The sequence below is a fragment of the Pinus tabuliformis genome, chromosome 3_2 (genome assembly GCF_031772625.1).
Source record: "Pinus tabuliformis cultivar Carrire ecotype Pingquan chromosome 3_2, CPIR1, whole genome shotgun sequence".
Taxonomy (NCBI): Eukaryota; Viridiplantae; Streptophyta; class Pinopsida; order Pinales; family Pinaceae; genus Pinus; species Pinus tabuliformis.
The window spans coordinates 1,183,145,719-1,183,167,683 of record NC_142302.1 but is presented as its reverse complement, the minus strand read 5'-3'; the positions used below and the strand labels follow the sequence as shown (position 1 = coordinate 1,183,167,683).

Here is a 21,965-nt window from a genome sequence, read left to right as displayed (position 1 = left end):
TCAGGCAATTGAAAGAATCACCTGCAATATACCAAAATTAATCACAACAGAGCATAATGAACTCCTCCTTGGCCCAATTCAAATGCAGGAAGTGGACAATGAAATGACTCAGCTTAAAGATGGAAAAGCTCCTGGCCCGGATGGTTTTACCACTACTTTCTTTCACAAGTTCTGGGATTTGATAAAGCTGGAAGTTTGGGAGGTGGTGGAGGAGTCGAGAGTTTCTCATTGGCTGCTTCCCTCGCTCAACACCACCTTCATATCCCTGATACCAAAAGAAGAGGACGCGCTCAAACCGGACAAATTCCGGCCAATAGCACTTTGCAATGTTATATACAAAGTCATCTCTAAAGTCATTGCAAACAGGCTAAAGCCCCTCCTGCCCATGCTCATCTCACCGGAACAATCAGGTTATGTGGAGGGAAGACAGATTTTGGACGGAATCATCCACACACATGAGATCACCCACACTCTCAAGCATTCAAAGCAGGCAGGTATGCTCCTTAAACAGGATCTTTCCAAGGCTTTCGACAAACTTAGTTGGAATTATATTCAGCAAATGTTATCTGCTTTTGGATTCAGCCCCACTTGGATTCGATGGGTTATGAGCCTAATCTCCTCCACTAGCTTCTCCATCCTAGTTAATGGGATCCCCTCTCACCCTTTCTCCCCCTCCCGGGGTATCAGGCAAGGTGACCCACTCTCCCCCTTCCTCTTTGTTTTGATTGCTGAGGGCCTGGGACGTCACATTAGGAATGCCCTCCATACGCACCAGCTTAAGGGTATCTCCATTCACCACCTGCCAGCAACCTCCCATCAACAATTTGTTGATGACACGATGCTGTTTGGGTACCCATCTGTTCAAGAAGCCTCAATTTTCAAAGCAGTCCTAACTGATTTTTCAGAAGCCTCAGGGACCAGCATCAACTGCTCCAAGTCGCAGATTTTCTTCTTCAACACACCCCCGGTAGTCAGGTCGGCCATAATCCGCATTCTGGGATTCCCCATGGCCACCCTCCCCTCTAAGTATCTTGGGGCTCCCCTCACTACCTCCGCCATCAGTCACTCCTCTTGGCGCAATTTAATTGAAAAACTTGAATCTCGTCTCAATCAATGGACTCACAGAACCTTGAACCTAGTCAGCAGGGTGGTACTTATTAAAGCCATTCTTCAAGCTATGCCGCTGTACCTTTTCTCCATCCTGGCAGCGCCAAAATGGGTCCTAAAAAGACTAAGGAAAATTCAGAGAGATTTCCTTTGGGGGAGCAATGCAACCAATCGCAAATGGGCTCTGGTAAAATGGAGCACAGTATGCAAGCCAAAGGAAAAGGGAGGAATTGGTCTAAGGGATCCGGAGCATAGCAACACCATCATGGGAGCCAAGATCTGGTGGCAGTGGCTCACTAATGCAGGCAAGCCATGGGTCACTTTATGGACAGCAAAATATGCCAACCAGCGACCCCGGGAAGAGCTTATTAGATTGGAGCCCAGCAACAAAGGTTAGTTAATATGGAATGCTGCCAAGGAACATTATAAGATGATCCAGCAGCACAGTTTCTGGGAGGTAAGAAATGGCAATAATGCTAGATTCTGGACGGACGCATGGAATCAAATGCCCACCCTCAGTAATGCTCTGAACCAGCCCCTACACAACATGGAGGAGGAAACACAGCAAGACAAAATTAGGCAATTTTGGACCCAGGAAGTGGAGAAAGGCTACCGAACCTGGAAACCAGGCAACCAAATCCTCACAAATGATAATCGCCAGACATCCACAGCTTTGGAAACGGAGCTCAGCAAAAGGAAAATCAGGTATGACGAAAGGGAAGATATCCTAAGGTGGGGCTATCTACCAAAAGGAGCGTTCACTACGTCTGAAGCATACAAAATAATCTGCAAAGACTCTGCTCCTCAGGATCCGATCTGGGGCCAAATATGGAACTCTGGCTCTTGGCCTAAGATCTGTCACTTTCTTTGGTTGGTAGGGCATCAGAGAATCCTCACATGGGACAAGCTTCGAAGAAGAAATTTCCATGGACCCTCCATCTGCTTCAACTGCTGTGCCCATGAAGAAACGCTCCAACACTTGTTGGACTCTTGCCCCCTCGCCAACCAGCTATGGGAGAAAGCAAGCTTTCGATGTCAAAGAAGATGCAGGCTTGAAGATGAAATTACGAATTCCATACGACAGTGGCAAAAGGACCCGTATAAGAGCAACATCCTCAATCATCTTTGGCGATTGATTCCTGGGCTAATCCTATGGAGTATATGGAAGGAGCGAAACAAACGCATTTTCAAAAACCAACGCTCTTCAATGGACAATATTTGGCATAGGCTTTGCAAAAATATCCAAGAAACTCTGATGCTAAGACCCTGGAAGGAGGAGGATTGGCCTTCCCTAGCCAACGAGAAAGCTATCATGGACAATTGGCAGATCAGATGTACCAAAATCATGTACCAGCAGAACCCCCCTGCAGCCAGCACTGAAAAACAAGTCGAATGGAAGCCTCCGCCAAAGCACACTTTCAAACTCAACTTTGATGGAGCCTCTAAGGGGAATCTTGGGTCAGTAGGCTTTGGTGGAATAATCAAGAATCATGAAGGGGCTCCCATGGCACTCTACTATGGAAATATTAGTTGGGACACCAACAACTCAGCTGAATTGGAAGGGTTATGGCAGGGTCTCCAACTTGCTGGGGAGCTCAACCTCCACCCTCTGGAGGTCGAAGGAGACTCCCAAATCCTCATCAATATGGCCAAAAAAATCCTAAATGGATCTCAGGCCAAAAAAATAGCCACCAGCTGGAGGTTAGAAGCACGACTGGAGGCAATAGAACAGAAGCTTCACAGCAATAGAGCTATCACCTTCACCCATACAAAGAGGGAGGGCAACAAGATAGCGGACTTCATGGCCAATGTGGGAGTGGGGAGTAATCACTCTCTAATCACAGGACAACTGAATGCTATATTACCGCATGAGGAAGCCCAAGAATGCTCTCGACTGGTTCAAAAGGAGGAAACTCCCACGGATGCGGGTGATTAAGGCGATGGGATGGGAGTCGGGGGCTGGCCACATGCCGCCCCTCAGCCATCACGTGGCATCCCAAGTGCGAAGCTAGATAGGACGGAGAAGGTTAAAGGTGAAGGGACCTGGGGCAGTTAATGCCCGGAGAGTGCACTCGATCCAGAGCAAGGCAGCAGTAATGGAGGAGGAGTTCCCGAGCAGGGTAGGTGAGGATGAGGAGAATAAAACTGGGCTGGAGCAAGGAATGTTGGTTGTGATGCATTCGGTCGGCCTCTTTGTCGATGAAGCAGTCCCTGCTCAGACGGACGGGTCCATCACGTGGCTGGCTCTTGCAGTTGATAGTCTGGTTCACTTGGTTGTTTGCTAGAAGTCTCATCCCACTATGGTGAGACCCCGACAACGGATGCTAAGCCGCCGAGGTTCATCCAGAGGTGGGGGCTCGCGCAGACCTGAAAGGGATAGTGTTGGGCATTGTTGCCACTGCAATCTTGCAAGCTCCATCGGAGCCACCCCCCTACACTCAGGTCAACACATGGATGCTGGGGCTTCAGGCTTGGCCACATTGCCAGCTTTTGGTTCTACCATCTTCAATTTCACCAGCTCAATAATAAACCCACGCATCAGCGCGCATGTTTCCATTCTGTTCATTGAGAATCCTCCAGAGGTTGATGACCCCATAGATGCTCGGGAGCAAGGGATGCAAGACTACCCAGGGGAAGCATAGCAGGCTCCGACAGCTGAGACGGAGCAGGAAGCAAAGGGCCGGGGTACTGACAAGGAAAAAGCCAAGCATACCCAGAATGCTCCAAGCATGGAAATTGGGGAAGAGGCAGCGACCTCTCCTACTGACGCTGAGCCGGACTACTATGGGCGGTGCCCAATTGTGGAAGAGCAACTGGACGAACCGAACGAATGACGGCGCCAGTGCTCATGCTTCTCCAGGTCGCTCAAGGTCCAGTTATCGTTTTCTGTTTTGTTATCTGTTCAGTTAGTGTTTTCTGGGGTGTTATAGCTGTTGGGTATTTTGTGTTATTAACGAAAGCAGGAATTGTCTCCCCTGCGCGGGAGGATTTGGTCGGCATCTTTTTGTCTAAGGCCCCTGCGAGGGCCTTCGTCTATGGGCAGTCTTGGTATTTCAGTTTACAACCCCTGCGCGGGCTTGCTGTGGGGAACTATGTCTTGGTTTTTATCAGTCTTAGTTTCTGTCTCTGTCTGATGCCCCTGTGAGGGCAAGAGCTTACTGGTTTCACCTGTTGTAATTTTGAACTCTGTACATATTTAATAGATTAGCCTTTTTACCGAGAAAAAAAAGATAATAATAATATTTATATTACAATATTTTTTTTTATCATTATTATTATTGTTATATATTTATCAATAGTAAATACAAATAAAGTTTTTGGCTATATCAGTCACATTTATATTTTTACATTAATATATTAATAGTTTTATAGTTTTATATTTTTATGAGAAATTCTGGGGCATAAATCATTTCATTTTACATTTGTTTATAAAATGTAAATTAAAATATTAATAATTAAATTTTATGTATTAATTTAGATAACACCAGCCAAATATATTTTATGTAGAACATGAATGACGCGTTGTCTAAACAAATAGTAATTAAAAAATAATAACATAAAATATAACTAAATGATGTAGCTTATTTGCTTAGCGAAAGGAGGGCTCTTACCAAGAAGCCCAATTGAAAGGAATTTGAGGAAATATATTAACTTACAAGCAATTCAAAGCCGTAAAGCGCACCGGAAAATGGAAAATTTTGTAAGGGACATAATCTTCTACCTATTCAATGGCTCACTTTAGAGATCGTGACCATTGTTTATTACTCTAAATATAATTTTAATATAAACATAAATTTTAATGATGAATTTAATTGACCAACGACACCGTAAACATGCATTTTTGGATTAAAAAATAAACAAATTTCATCTGGAATGCCTTCAATCAAACTTTTGGTGGGAGCCCATATGTTTTTTCCCTTACTCTTGAAAAAGTATTGGACGCAGCACGCTTTGAAAAGAAAACCGAACTTTAAAACCAATCAATTGAAAAAGGAAATCTAAAGTATTGTTATAAATGGTCGTTCTAAGTCAAACTTTGTCGTTTCATAATCAATGGAGACATACAAAGTACAATCATATCCCCTTTCTTTTGTCACGCCATTGTAAAGGGATTTATCACTTTTCTTTCGTTAAGAAAAGGTGGCGGTCTTCATCATTAATCTCACTAATTTTTTCTGAACCTAATTTTTTCCGAACCTGTATTTTTTTCCCGAATAAATATTGAGTCCAAAAGAAATTGCAAAAAATAACTATATGTATTTTAACTTCAACCTAACACATCATGTTATTTACCATTAAATAACTTCCAACATTTTCTTGAAAATGGGTAGTGAGACCTTAGATTTTCCATGATGATGATATGAATGCAATACGGATTTCAACAATAGTGAGACCTTAGATTTTCCATCGACTATTTTTGTGTTGTGGCTCTTATTATATAACGTTGACCGGTTTCTCCATACCAGTGGTTTCTCCATGTTGAATGTTGTGTATCATATTACACACTTCTCTCCCACACTACAACGATGCTCTCCCCTCAACACTGCATAGCGTTTCCTCCTGAGGCCCGAACCCTCCTCCCTCTGTCACGGTGGTATCATTTCTCCCTCCCGATTTTATATAGATGTGTTTCTCATATAACATATTCTCGACTCACCAAACTACCCTGGTTGGTTCATTACCTCTCCTCTGTATTACTGTATGACCCACCCAGTCATACACTCCACCAAGTCATACAGTCCTCCGTATATTACATCTTCTTGCCACACGACCCGCCATACCATACCAGCCCACATAGCGCTCTCGGTTATAACAGATACACAGTTTTCGAATGGTATATAACGCGGCCCCTCCGCATTACCTCCACGCTCTGTCGTGTATTACTCCGCCATATGTAACGCTAGCCATACCTCCCCCTAATAATACCTCTGCCAAATACTCCCTCCCCTACATAACACCTTCCTCAAATCATACCTTTATCCTTTATATTAGAGTGTGTTTTACAACAAATTACCACAAGAAGTGCAATTTATTTTTGCCGTACAATGTTTAAATGCATCCATTGATCTCTGCTATGAGTATTTTTTATCTAGAGCAGTTACTTTATTTTCAATGAGTTGTGGAAATGATTTTGTGTAGGAGATGGAAATAATGAACCAATAAAGCCCACCTTAAATAAGGAGATTATAATTTGGGAAAACAAGAATAGTAAGCCCTATGCCTTTATTGCATCATCTGTAAATGAAGAGGTGAGTCATCATATTTCACCATTTTCAAATTCTTTTGAAGCCTTAGAGAAGTGTAAGGAACTCTATGACTCACACTTTGAACTTGAAGTTATCCAATTGATGATTAAATTGTTCAGTCTTGAATTGAAAAATGATGATCCTCTTGAATTAGCATAAGAAGTAATATCTATTATGCATGATATCAAAACCATTGATGTTCAATTAGACATTCCTCTAGTAGATTTTTTCAAGGCACTATCTCCCACTCACTCAAACTATCTTGAGTCATTGCAAGAAAGTGGAAACCTCAAAGAGATTACCTTTGACTCCCTTATGAAGAAGTTTTCTGATAGAGAAAAAGATTTTGGGAAGAATATAGCTCCCCAGTCTTCTGAAGAAGTTGTGCGTCTTGCACATAGAGAGAATAATCATGCTCAAGATTCTCCTATAGGAAGAAGTGGTCGAAGAGGAAGAGGCAGAAGAAATTTCAGAGGTAGGCGGAGCATACACTCTGAAGGAGAAAAGTCTAATATTCATTGCATACGTTGCAATAAAGATGGACACTGTGAATCTACATGTAAGTTTCCTTGGGACATAATTGAGCAGGAAAGAAATCAATCCAAAGGTAAAACCAATGACAAAGAAAATGGTAAAAAGCACCTGAATCTGGTCACTATGTTGTGGCACATTGTAACATTGGACTAACTGAAGACTTGTTCAATGCTTTACTTGCTTCTTGGAAAAATGATTGGTTGCTTGATTCAGGGGCAACTTGCCACATGAATTTTAGAAGAGATTTTTTTGAAGAATTTATTGGAAATGTTGATGGAGTAGTATACTTTGCAGACAAATCACAACTCAAGCCACAAGGGCTTGCCACAGGCTCCAACTGCGTGGTCTTCCATACTTTCTTCTACATGATGTTTTATATCTCTCGGAGTTGAGGAGAAACTTGTTGTCCTTAGTCCACATCTTCCATCACGGACACTACATTCATATGTTTGATGGCAAGGTTAAGGTCAAAAAAGCATCAAGTCACTCACTTGTCATGATGTGGATATAAGAAGAAAGACTTCTGAAGTTACATACAGTTCTCATCATGATGAAGGTACATTTCCATCAAGTCTTTTATGGCATGCTAGATTTGGGCACTTGAACTATGACAACCTTCACTTATTGAAGAAAAATGGTGTTATTGATTTGCTTACAATTCCTAGGAAACTTAAGCAATGTGATGCTTGTATTCTAAGAAAGCATAGAAAATGATCTTTTCATGATTCAGATTCGAGAGCACATAGAAAAATTGAACTCATTCATTTAGATTTATGTGGTCCAATGTCAGTTCCTTCTGCAAATGGAAATAAATATATGATGTCATTTATTGATGACTACACGAGAATGTGTCAGGTTTATTTATTGAAGAACAAATATGATACTTTTCAAACATTCAAGAAATTTCATACATGGATTGAAAATGATGCACAATCTCATATTGGCTCTATTCACACTTATAATGGAAAATAATACACTTTAAATGAATTTGAAAAATGTCTTCGCCACCATGGGATAAAAAATCAAACAATTGTGCCTTATAATCCCCAACATAATGGAGTAGTTGAAAGAATGAACACGACAATCTTAAATATGGTATGTTCCATGATGTTTTTCAAGAATGTAATATGGATGTTTTGGGCTAATGAAGTTCTATGTGTTGTGTATGTAAAGAATAGATTTCCATCTAATGTTATTAGAACCAAGACTCCTTATGAAATGTGGTATGGACACATTCCTTCAGTAAAGCATATTAGGGTCTTTGGTTCCACCTGCTATGCCTTAATACCAAAGGAACAACGAAACAAACTTGGTACAAGGATTCATAAGTGTATCTTATTAGGGTATTCAAATACCTCCAATGTAGTACCGTCTCTTTAATGAATTTAATAAGAAGTTTGTTGTATCTAGAGATGTAATCTTTCTTAAATCTTCCAAAGCTGACAATGTTGTTGAGCAGCATCTCGATTACTTGGATAGATTCAGACATGAAAAGTTGTTTCAAGAATTTGATAATCATATTCCACATCTTGAAGGAGGGATTCCTATACTAGATCAATATGTGGAATCTTCTTTTGAAGCACTCTTTCCCACACATGAAGCTCAAACCACTGATGATACTTTGAGTGATGTGATTGGTAGAATTGGGAGACTCAATCTTCATTCAGTCCCAACTCAATCAACTAAGCAACCTGGGCCATCTCAAAAAGATCTTCCAAAATGGCCGACGAAGAGACTTGAAAGTGTTCATCCTAATGAGGTTTGAAAAACAAGAACAAGAAATTCAACAAAGGAAGAATATGTGGCAATAGTTGAGGCAACAAAGGAAATTTTGTGGCTCACAAAAATTCTGGAATATTTGCAGGTGAAACAAGTGCATTCAAATCCATTCATGATTGACAACACCTCTATAATAAAGTTTGCCAAGAACCCAAAAGTTTCATGATCGAAGGAAGCACATTAATACAAAATATGATCTGATTTGACATCATGTTGAGGCCAAGAAAATCGATCTCTTCCATTGTTCCAGTAATGAGCGGATTGCAGACATACTCACCAAAGCGTCTGGAAGAGAAAAGTTTCAAAGGTTCAAAATGATGCTTGGACTCACCAACATCCCTTCAGATTAAGTTGGGGAATGTTGACACCTAATAACTGGGATTGGGTGAATATATGTAAATAATGTAAATAATAAATAATGGAGAATAGGAATATGAGGAGACACTAGGAGGTGAGGCCCAAGAGTCTCTCCCTCCTTTTATATATCCATGAGCAATCTTAATGAATAAACACAAAAATTCATTTGAGGAGCTACCTTGTGGTCTAACACTATTCAACAAATTTGCAAGGTAATTTTTCTTTGATTCCATGTCATGAGCTGGTCATTGATGTTGTGTCCAGTAGGGCATCCCCATGAATAACATCATCGCATGTCATGCCATGTAAGAAAATTATAATATAATATATATAACAATGCAAGAGGCATACAATAAATAATGTAAAATGAATATAGTGTCTCTGCACTCTTTCAAGCCAAGCCATAAGTGGAATCACAGAAAATCATATGAAATAGAGAAACAATCATCTGATTTAATATAAAGAGAAAGATAGCATATGATGTAACTTAAAGGAGGAAAGTGGCTCCTCCAAGCAAGGCGGCTCAAAACATAGCCATCGTCTCCAAACTGGTAGCGAAGTGATGATAGGGCCTTTAAATGGAAAATCCATAGGAGAAGAGAAAGTTGGAGTAGTTGTAGTAGGAGGAGAAGTGGGTGATGGCACTATCGGGGATTGAATTGGTGATGCCTTGGGTGTTCCAAGCAGAGAGACAGACAAAGAGTCACAGGGTTTTCATATTAGCGCATTAAAAATCCTAATGGGTCAAACCATATAGACGAGAGATGGATGAAACCGTTGAGACACAAAACGGTTGTCCTCAACGATATACGAGAAGAGGGTGATCTATTCACTAGAGGAAGTGGGCGTTAATCAATGTGTCGGTTGGAGGAGGAGTGCACTAATCAATCACAAACACATTACCAAACGACGTATCAATTAAAAAAATCTTTCGTAAGACCGATGACTATTTCACATCCAACCCAATTTTATCTAAAATATTAACATTAAATATTTTTTTTGGCATCGCTCCATCCTCCCTTGCAGCAGAGTCGTCGATACGAGAATAAGGCAAAACATATTTTGAGTATATTCGGCCCAAAGTTAATCTTTCCTACCCAATTATATTTAAAAAAATATCAGCCAATGAAGTTGAAATAAAAAGGCTTTGACTAACAAAATAGTTCAATTATTATGCTAAATGTCTAAGTATAAAATAATACTAATATTAATATAGTATAATACAATATAATTACTACTATGTTTTGATAATACTATATTTACATTAATATTAATATTAATATATGCACGATGTTAAATCTATATTGTAGTCTATCTAAAAACATATTTTGTAAGTTGTAAAGTTAATTCACTATTAAAATCAATTAAAAAGATGCCAAATATAGTTAAAAAAATCAAACAAAGAATGTCAAATATAGTAAATAAATCAAATTCTTACGCTTAGATGTTGCTTTGATTTTGCTGCTGCATTATGTGCCTCATTGAATCCTTCGCCTTTCCATGCCAAATTGAATTGTTTTCGCCTCATTCTGAGTTTATAAGAATGTGGGGATATGGCCACCATAATTTTGATTACTGCTTAGAATCTGCGAGGTTTTTCCATCCACCGAATGCAGGTTCTCGCCTTTCTCATGGCCTATAATGTTATCACTCCGTCTCTTGCAACCCGATGCTAAGGTATTCACAAAAGAAACCCAAAGATTTTAAATATAGCTTTAATAAATTTGATTGTGAAGTCTAATGCTAATTTTGTACGAGCGCGGAGCAGTATCTTCTCATACCAACGTCCGGCTTGGCTTTTACATGTGGTGTGCAACTACTACTTTCAGCACTCATGGTTAAATCTTGTAGGTGAAAATTTCTTTTCAATGAAATATGTGAAATTAACTAAATATTTATGTTATTATTTACGGCCGCTTCCATTCCTTCCACCGGCATTTCTCTCCGTAACCCGTTTCAATTCGAATTTCACTGAGTTATTTTCCAAAGAATATTGTTGATCAATTAGCCATTGAAAACTTATTTTTGAGTGTAATTTGATGAAGGATCATTTATTTGTCATCGATACAACATGTGTTATTTAATCACGATTTTGAAAATATATTAAAATCTATTGATTTAACAGATTTAAAATAAATAAAATAAATATCCTTCTCCTTTATTTATTGTCAACTACATTTTTTAATACCTCACATCATATGTTAAACCAATAAATAAATATCCATCTCCTTATTAGTCCCTGCCTTGGACTAATAGCGATCGATTGAGCATTGACGGCATATTAATCCTCTGTTTGACCAAAAAAAATTGATGTGCATCACAACTTTAACCAAAGTTTTCATATTAGAAAATAATATAAAATTTATTACGTAATTTCTGATTGGACAACAAAGTTGAGGGTCTTATTGCGGGCTTCGCAGCTTTCAAGAAGCTCATGTTCGGGTAAAAGTAAGATATCCAAAGTTTGCCGAGCTGAACATTTTATGGAAAGCACAACTTAGTTTGTCCTAAGTTTTTGGTACCTGTTCTCCGTGTCCGGCATGCAGTGCACTGCATCCTGCAAGTGCCAGATGTTTGCATACGGTTGAAGTGTGCCAGATGTTTGGTGGTCTAGAAATGCTTTCACCGGAGTAAGTTCGAGGAGCAGAGTGCAATTTGACAGCCTTTCCACTTCAATTGGTGTTCTGGTATGCGTTATTCTTTCACAATATTCACGTATAATTTGCCTGTCTAGGCTCTATGCATTGTGCTTTGCAATTCCATGGCGGCACTCCGCTTTTGCTGCATAGAGAGGCCTTATCTTCTACATTTGATTAATTTTTGGTGAATTTTGTGTCACCATCGAACCATAGTTGCACTGTGCAGTCTTCGAAATTTGTTGAGGTTTGAAGGTGTTTCGTCGACGACCAACCTACTCAGGTAACTTGCCACTACTCGCTTAACAATTTTTTTGCATTGTATTTCTTCGGGTTTGTTTTTTAAGTTAAGACAATGCCACTGTTCTATAGCAGGCCAAACTACCCCGTGGCGAAGGAGTTCTCGTTGCTGCTCGTTTTTGAGGAGCTGGCCCCATACTGCTAGTAATTTCTTGTTTTATTTTCTTCTAATCAATGAAACTCGCTTCAATGAGCTTGCTTCTCCATATTTTCTTATGGGTTCCACTTTTTTGCAAGTTATGCCTACTGACCTCCGAGGTCAACCGACGGTTCTCCTTGATATCCTTGATTTCTCCAGGTGCTTTCTCCTGTTCGCCTGTTACAATTGGTGGTTAGGGGTTTTAGATGAGGGTTTCTTATTTTGAAAACATGAATATAATTTACATAATATTTAAATTATTTTCGTCTGTAAAGGATTTATAATTCTTACATAATTTTGACAATGCATGCTTAAATTATCCTTTGCCTGTAAAGGGTTTATAATTTCTTATGGATTTTGATAATTTTTAAATTATCCTTCGCCAGTAAAGGGTTTATAATTTCTTACATATTTTGATCATGTTTAAATTATCCTCACTAGTAAAGGGGTTTCTAGTTTCTTTCTGTGATTTATTCGGTTACGATAACCGTATTGGTTTTCCATTTTCAAGTGGTTCAATAGCGGTACGAATACATAAGTACAGGGCAGCGGTTTATGGAGCATTTCCTCCTCAACTTTTTATTTCTCTATTGTGCTAAAAGGAGTAAGCCATGCAGATTTATGACTGTGGTTGCATGCGCTGTAATTCCATTTACTGGTTTTATAGTTAACCTAGAAGTGTTCTTTGTTATAGACTTTTGCATGCATGTGGAAGATAATACTATACTTTTCTTTCTATTTACATAATTTCACCTCTTTTCATAAACGTTTCAGGAAAGGTTTATAGTTCTTGCTTTCTATTCAAATATTAAATTATAATAAATTCCCTTCATCATTAATGTTATTCTTTCTTTGGTTTTTCGAATACCTAGTAAGGATTTCTTTGAGGACTGGGACAGGGTTTCTTATATCAAAGGCAACCCAGTCCTAACCTTGCGACTTATAATTAGGTTGTTAAACGCCTCCTCTCGCTAGTCATTTTGAATCATTTAGTTTTTCCTTAATGATTCATATTCTTACGGATGTCTATTAATTTAGAAAACAATTATTCCTATGTATCTCTACATTTTAGACCCTAGGTCTCAAGCGCTGATATATAGCAGTCTAGACCTTCTTCTGAAGAAATTTCCTATTCTCCTATTCTATTCTGAAAGAAATATGTTAGTCTTCTCTATGGCATTCACTTTCAACTTTATTAATGGAAAGAAAACAATACTAGGTTATTCAGTTTCCATTTCATGTTCTAGTTCAACCCGTACAACTGGTTCTTTTCCAATTTTTCTTTCCGGTTTTGACCCACCAAATACAAAATTGGTTTTTTAATTCTTTTATTACCAATCTAGAATATAATTTACCTAAGTTGTCCCAATTTGGAAGCATCTATTTCGATTTCCTTTTTAACAGAATGTAAAATCAAACCACTGTAATATATTCTGTAGCAATACATTCCACATAAAACATCTATGCACAAAGTTTACATATTCTAGTCCAATGCTTATATGTTATAAGATAATTCCATGAATTCAATAGGGTGGCCTTCTCCACCCAACTGTAAGAATAAAACATCTATGCACAAAGTTTACATATTCTAGTCCAATGCTTATATGTTATAAGATAATTCCATGAATTCAATAGGGTGCCCTTCTCCACCCAATAGTAAGAAGGGCAATGACGCTCTCTTCTTCCCCCAAGCTTCCACTCCAGACAACAGCCTACAATTCTCTTAAATTTTGAAATCAGGTAACAGACCTCAGGACTACAGTCCAGTCCTCGAGCCTCTGATTTCCTCCTCGTAATGGGGTTATCCACTTGAACCTTTGTTCTTTTTCTTTTTCCAAAACTCAAACTAAAGCTGGAACCCTTTCTTCCCACTGAGATCCCTTTTTCTCCAGGGATGAAAGCTATAACCATATTTTAACTATTTCTAACTCTCTGACAGTTGGAATTCATCTCCCGTCTCCCCTCTTGAATTCTAGGAGTTGAATTGTTTCTCGACTCCCCCTTGAATTCTGAATTTTCATGAAAGAAAAATAATATTATTATCATTAATTGTCCATCTAAAATATTGTTGGACTTTTCAGAGTCATGTTTACCAACCAATAATAAATCAAAATAGTTTGACTGCTATCGGGGTGTTACAGAAACTCTCACCTTGAACTTAATGCAACATATTGTTCTTAATGCCTTCCAGTTGATTGCATGGTTTCAAAGTAAAACACTGCGGTTTCAACAATGAAAGTAGAATATCAGCTCTAGCAATCAGCATCAAAGTTATTAGGGTGGTGTCATCCGCCTCTGTTCCTAGTGCCCTAGCTCCCTTTGTATCTGCCTATTATCACGCTGAGGGTGGGTTTGGATCTCCTTGCATGCCAACCTGCAGTTTGTGTTGAAAAATAATTATATCGTCTTCCATTTCACTTCATAGACGACTCAGATATTATATAATGTTATCACAAGTTATGTAGCTTTGTAGTTATTATATATACATACCCCATAGCGAGTAGTGAGTAGCGTGACACTAGGAGCCAAACTGTGGGCAGTCCAAACCCAGAGGTGATGGAGCCCCGAAAGGCTTGAAGCAGCTCCTACTACGGCAGCTATCAGAGCAAAAATAACCATGAATGCTGTGGCTTCATTCTCCATTGGAAAATAAACTGGAGAAAATCCAATAGGAAGAGCTGTTCCGGGACCTGCAAATTTTCATCAGACAATCAATCAGCAAAACTCTCAACAGCACAAAAACAAATTATGCCTAGAACAATAATATGTATTTTGGGGTTAGACATTAATAGCTACCAGTAGAATAAGTGTGGTCGAGGGCTTTGTTGAGAGCCCATCCTGCAATAACACCTACACCCACATACATGCAGAAGTTCCACAGCAAGAGAAAACCCACCAGAGATTTCACTAGTCCACATGCCATTATAATAATACTAGCCCTGCTCTGCAAATTATTAGTACTGACCAAACTGATGTATTTATGAATGGATGGAAAGTAAACAAGCGACCCTCAAAGGAAAGTGCCAAGGGGGATAGAGACAGAGTACCCCACAAATGGGAAATAGTAGGAGTGGTAGTTCAATCAAATAGGTCTGTTTATCCAACTCTCAATGCCTTGCCTTACAAGGCAAGGTGATATCACCTTGAAAGCTTTTGCATCCCCATCTTGTCCATGAATCCAGGTTGGAACATAGTTAGTTGGATATTGTTAGAGCAACTCTCCAGCTTTATCAATATATTATGGCATTTTGCATTTCGACTTTCATAGGATTCCTTTTTGTTCGTAAGAATATTTTTATTGTATTGGTTGTATTTCTTTCCCTAAGAATTTCAGTGCCATTTGTATCATCTGATACGAACAACTTTCTTTAATTATTCTTTCTGCAACAACTTTCGTTAATTATACCCAACATAAGGTAATGACTTGTTTGTGGGGTTCTGCGCATGTATATATAAGAATTTAGTTTCTCGATAGAGTGTTAGGGGTAATAATTTAAAGAATGCACATAAAATAAAGTGAATTTCAGAGTCACAACATGGAATTTTCGCAGTGTTGAATTTAATGGCAATTGTGAGTTCCGAGGCTCTTGTATCCAATCATATGAGATCCAACCTCACACATATTTATATTGAGAATTAGACACCATCACATTCTTTGTTTAAGAAGAAATGATTAGTGAATTGTTTTCAATCTCCAAAGGTTCATGCTATTAGTTTTAATATGCGAATAGGTATGTCGTTAAGTCTAGTTGGAGACGCCTCCGCCTCTGTTCCTAGTGCGCTAGCTCCCTTTGTATCTGCCTATTACCACGCTGAGGGTGGCTATTGATCCCGAAGTGGCTCTGCTCCTAATAAAGCTGTAAATGAAATTTGAGAAAATAACTTATTACTTTATTGGTTCTGATTGTGCCCAAATGAAGACAGGTGCAAGTCACAATAACTGTTCATTTTACAAAATTTCTTAATGACCAATCTTTTCCATGTACTACAAAACCACTGTTTATAGTTCTTACCATAGTCAAACAAGATATAACAGAATAGTGTTAAGACTTGAGGACTTACTTTATCTTTGTACTGCTAAATACAACAATAATCAGAGAATATACATGTTTAATATTGTTTCATATCGACATCATTTTATGTTATGTGGCTACTTTCTGCTCTTTCAATAAACAACATCTATAACAGAACGGAGCTTGCCTGGTACCTCTAGGTGAAACCATACTTCGAGGTCATATCCAAGACCCTGTAGGCCAGTTGCAACACTAAACAGCAGTAGATCAGAGCACACCTGTCATGGAAACATCCAAGAAAATAATGTGAGTAATGTTATGTCTACTTTATAACATAAACAAAGGCTTTGTAAGAAGGCCATATTAATCCTGTGACCGTTAGGATACAAGGTACGATTGTGCACAAAGCTGATATAGGTGTACCCCCAGTAAACAAACAGTGGTTACAGGGGGCTGGAGAGCATTAGGAAATACGTCGTGGAGAATACCTCATGGAGAGATGTATATGAGAAAGAAAATCGGTCTTGACGAAGACAAGACTGATAGATTTTGAATTCAAGAGTTTCATATACCAAATTGTTTGTATATATACTATTTCTTGAAATTGCTGTGAGCTGACTGTTAAATGGCAGGCCTAATAGGAATGCTTGGGGTGGGGGTTTCGGCCTGAAACAAGGTCAGGTTGTTCTCATCTCCTGGTGCTACAAATTTGACCCCTGCCTCATGTGCCCCTGTGGCTACCTTAAGTTCCAAGAAATGTCCATGGGAATGGGGCCTTGGTCAACAGTGTGGAACTCTTCACTCCGCATCATTAGTCCCGAGCAAGTTAGCAATAAAACGTTTCTACCTCAAAGGAACTCAATTCTGCCAAGGATTGTTTTCTGTCCTCAGCTTCAGTTCAGAAAATGTTCGTCACATACTGGTTTGAGATCACATTTACAGTGTTCTTAACATTGTAGGTCTATAATGTAAGATATATGATATGGGACCTTCTAAAGCACTAGCATTCTCTGTTTCAACTAATTATTGCAGTTGTATGGTTGCCTGAATTCTCTGTAAATAGTTGCAGTCAGCCAATATACATGAAACATGTTAATAGTTCAATATACTTATGAGTGCAAGCTGAGGATCCCTGATTGGATGGCGCTCCCCGTGTCTTGCTGATATATTTGAACCCCAGATACGTCTACCCCAGTAAACAAGCAGTGGTCATAGGGGGCTGGAGAGCATTAGGAAATACGTCACGGAGAGATGTATATGAGAAAGAAAATCGGTCTTCACCTAGAAGATCCCTCTTCAACCTGGACGAAGACGAGACTGATAGATTTTGAATTCAAGAGTTGCATATACCAAATTGTTTGTATATATACTATTTCTTGAAATTGCTGTGAGGCAGGCCTAATAGGAATGCTTGGGGTGGGGGTTTCAGCTTGTGGAAACAGTATAAAATAAATCAAAGGATATGGAGTAATCCTTGTAGTATATTAAACACATATAACCACAGCTTAGCCATTTTATGTAAATTCTGTTTTGAAGTTTTGGATTACTTATAGATGTTCAAACTAATATTTCTTTCCAACTGTACTCTAGAAATTTATTTTATTGAGGCAGTTTCTCGTGCTTGTGATATAGCTTGATTCCTGTTTGTGTTTTTCCAAATTGGGTCATTTTCAAAGATTGAGGCAGTTTCAGTTGGGCTGTGCATTATTGTAATTTATTATATGCTTCCCCCAATTATTCCTATCTTTTATCTAGATCAATATTGAAAAGAAAACCTATAGCAATCATTCAGAGGGTATTATTTTATCTTCCATTGCATAGTTCAACTCACAGCTCCCCAAATGCTGAATGAGAAATGATTAATCCATTCTGCAGAAGACTAACAACAACAACTTTTCCAAGTTCTGCAATTCAGTCCAGCTCCTGATTGATGCAATCCATTTGTTGTTAGCTAACTTGCAATTTCTACTCACAATAGTATTGTGTTGTCCTTGCAGACCCGGCAGGGACTACCACCACAATTTCTACTCACAATTGTATTGTGTTGTCCTTGCAGACCCGGCAGGGACTACCACCACGGCAGTGGCTCCTTGTTTATTGTTAACTACATTTTTTTTAATACATCACATCTTCATCTCTTGGAGGGTCATAAGTTATAACTAATCTTGTTTTTTTTAATACATCATATCTTCACGATTTGGAGGGTCTCAAAACTAGTGTTCAAACGCTTCAAATATCCTTTGTTCCTCTTTTACATGGTTTAAATATCCTTGGCTCCTCTTGTACACATTCCGTTGTTCCTTTTTTAACACATTCTGCGTTTGCCAAGTAAATTAGATGTGGCACTAAAACTTTTTTCTTTTACATGGAAGTTGAGAAGGATATTCACCTAACACCGAGAAAAACATACGACTACTCGTACTCATACATGACATCGTTTACTAGCCAAGTAAATTAGATTGCCGAGAAAAGCCACATATATATATTATATATATATATTGTGAATTAAAATTGTTTAGTTTTTCATCGTTGTTTTGCAACTTGGTAGTGGTTATGAAACTACCTTAGATTCAGTTTGCTAATTGTTTTGATATCCATTAGCTTACTTTGTTGTATACTCTCAATAAGTGGTTTAATAATGGTTTGAAAGGATGGTTTTGAACCACTCTACTATTCTTATCTAATGGATTGCACTTAACAAATTAATGATAAAACTCATACACTATGATTTAAGTACGTGGATTTAGCTAAATTACTATGGTAAATGTTGTGTAAAAATGTATAGAGTTTGGTAATTTGTCTAAAATAGAGGAGCAAACCACTCTAATAAAGAGTAGTCCACGAAGTATGTGGGAAAATTTTGTTTGAGGTAGCAATCCATATTCATCTCTTTTTATCAGTTGTGATCCATAATTTAGTAATCATGTCTTCAGTATTATTTGGTCGACATTTGGGACGAGCTAATGTGGTTCATCCTCAAGATAAAGGTGAAAAAATGTATAGATCCTAATGAATAACTAGCAAAGAAGCATCAGAGCCATCAGGAAATTAGTTATTTAATTAATAAATTAATTTATTTTTAATTTTTTAAATTCCAATTTAAAACTAGCTATTATAAACTAGCCATTAATTGTTTATATAAATATTTAATTAGTTATTTATAATATTAAAATTATTATACATATATTAATTATTATAATATCAAATAAGAACTTATTTATTAATATTATAAAATTATTATATATGTACTATTGATTATATTAATCAATTTTTATTTATAACATCTCGAATCAAAAACATATAAATAATAATTGGTTAATATAATCAATAGTACATATATAATAATTTTATAGTATTAATAAATAAGTTCTTATTTGATATTATAATAATTAATATATGTATAATAATTTTAATATTATAAATAATTAATTAAATATTTATATAAACAATTAACGGCTAGTTTATAACAGCTAGTTTTTAATTGGAATTTAAAAATTAAAAATACATTAATTTATTAATTAAATAACTAATTTCCTAATGACTAGTTTCTAATGGCTAATTCTGGACTCTGATGCTTCCTTGCTATTTATTCATTAGGATCTATAGATTTTTTCACCTTTATCTTGAGGATGAACCACATTAGCTGGTTCAAAATGTCGACCAAATAATACTGATGTGATTAATCCGAAAGACATGCTTACTAGGTATCTTTATGTTTGTCTTGTTGGAGCGTCATTTCTATATGGGATTATAAAAAGATTACTATATTTAAATTAATTTATTTACATTTATTTTAATTTGAATTTTTTATTATAAAATAGTTAATATATTATTAAAATTTTTATTTATACAAATTTATCAAAATTTTATTATTTTTTAATATTATTATAATAGATCTTTTCATCCATGGTCAATAACCATGGTCATTCATGGTCAATAACCATAGTCACATTGCGTCGGCCAACTGTGGTCAACCATATCCAATCATGGTCAATGATGGTCCACTATGGTCAAACGTTGCATTATGACGAAGATTGTCTCAATCTTAAAATCAATCATGGTCAATCATGGTCAATATGAAAATCAACCATCGCTAATATGAAAATCAACCATCGTCATTAATGGTTAGTCATAGTCAACCATGGTCCAACGTCACATTGTAACAAATGTCGTCTCAATATGAACATTAACCCTATATGAACCATGGTCAACCATCATCAACCTTTGTCAACCATGGCCAAACGTCACATTTTGACAAACCTATCCCAATATGAAAATCTACCATGGTCACATTGTGTCAAATATTGTCTCATGGTCCAACATCACATTGTGAAAACCATGGTCAACCCTTGTCCAACATTGAATTCTCACAAAGATTGTCTCAATATGAAAATCAACCATGGTCAACCATCGTCAATGAAGGTCAACCATGGTCCAATGTCGCATTGTCAGAAAGATTCTTTCAATATGAAAATCGATCATAGTCAACCATGGTCAACGATGGTCCAACAACACATTGTGAGAAAGATTGTCTCAGTATGAAAATTAACCATGGTCAACCATGTTTGTTTCAGGGTTTATAATATTTATCTTAGGGTTTATATAGCTTGGGTTTACAATATTAATCCCTTGGGTTTATTAATCTAAGGGCTTATTAATCCCTTGGATTTATTTATCTAAGGGTTCATATTCCTAGGGTAGGATATTATTGATAGGGTTTATAATCTTAAAATCAATCATGGTCTATCATGGTCGATAATGGTCACTATGATAATCAACCATGGTCCAACATCACAGTATGACAAATATTGTCTCAATATGAACATCAACCTTATGTTAACCATCGTCAACCACGGTCAACCATGGTCAATGATGGTCAACCATCATCAACCATTGTTAACCATGGTCCAACGTCATATTTCAATAAATATTGTCTAAATATGAAAACCAAACATGGTCATTCATGGTTAGTAACGATGGTCACACTGTGTTGGTCAACAATGGTCAACCATGGTCAACCATGTTCAATCATGGTCAACCATGGTCCAACATCACATTTTAACAGAAAGTGTCTCAATCTTAAAATCAATCATGGTCAAGATCAAAATCAACCATGCTCCAACGTCACGTTATGGAAAATATTGTCTTAATATGAACATTAACCTTATGTGAACCATCATCAACCATGGTTAGTGATGGTCAACCATCAACAGCCATTGTTAACCATGGTCCAACGTCACATTTTAACAAAGATTGTCTAAATATGAAAATCAACCATGGTTTTTCATGGTCACTGACCATGATGGCATTGTATCGATCAACCATGGTCAACCATGGTCCCGCTTCAGATTGTGAAAAAGATTGTTTCAATACGAAAATCATCCATGGTCAATAACCATGGTCACATTGTCTTAAATATTGTCTCATGCTCTAGTGTCACATTGTGACAGCCATGGTTAACCTTGTTCCAACGTCGCATTTTCACAAAGAATGTATCAATATGAAAATCAACCATGGTCAACCATTGTCAATCATAGTCAACCAAGGTGCAATGTCACATTGTGAGAAAGATTCAATCAATATCAAAATCAAACATAGTGAACCATGGTCGAACAACACATTGTGACAATCACTCATGGTCAACCATGTTTATTTTAGGGTTTATAATATTTATGTTTGGGCTTATATACCTTGGCTTTATTATATTTATCCCTTGGGTTCAATATTGTTCCCTTGGGTTTTTAGTATTAATCCATTGGATTTATTGTTCCCTCGGGTTTATAATATTTACCTTAGGGTTTATATACCTTGGGTTTATAGTATTGATCATTTGGGTTTAATATTATTCTCTTGG

General features: G+C 37.5%; 1 protein-coding gene and 1 long non-coding RNA gene across 3 annotated transcripts; one reads left to right on the top strand and one right to left on the bottom strand.

The window, feature by feature from the left end:
• The first annotated feature begins 11,707 nt into the window (after positions 1-11,707).
• LOC149184944 (uncharacterized) lies at positions 11,708-12,358 on the top strand. Of its 2 annotated transcripts, none has more exons than XR_016257811.1 (2): positions 11,708-11,942; positions 12,035-12,358. It is a non-coding gene; the product is annotated as an uncharacterized LOC149184944 (long non-coding RNA). The 2 variants fall into 2 exon arrangements; XR_016257812.1 differs by having other exon boundaries at positions 12,032-12,358.
• A 2,084-nt stretch (positions 12,359-14,442) lies between these two features.
• On the bottom strand, positions 14,443-15,425 carry LOC149184943 (membrane protein PM19L-like). Its single transcript, XM_089419021.1, has 2 exons — positions 14,895-15,425; positions 14,443-14,788 (listed from the first exon to the last, which is right to left on the bottom strand). Exons 1-2 carry the CDS (start codon positions 15,019-15,021, stop codon positions 14,556-14,558), a joined length of 360 nt encoding a protein of 119 aa, XP_089275147.1. The 5' UTR covers positions 15,022-15,425; the 3' UTR covers positions 14,443-14,555.
• Between the last annotated feature and the right edge of the window lie 6,540 nt (positions 15,426-21,965).

Excerpts from the sequence above, each read along its gene's own strand:
- LOC149184943 (XM_089419021.1), bottom strand. The coding sequence starts at position 15,021 with ATGGCATGTGGACTAGTGAAATCTCTGGTGGGTTTTCTCTTGCTGTGG. Across the intron at positions 14,789-14,894 it reads CGACCACACTTATTCTACTG|GTCCCGGAACAGCTCTTCCT; the intron begins GTAGCTATTAAT and ends GAAAATTTGCAG.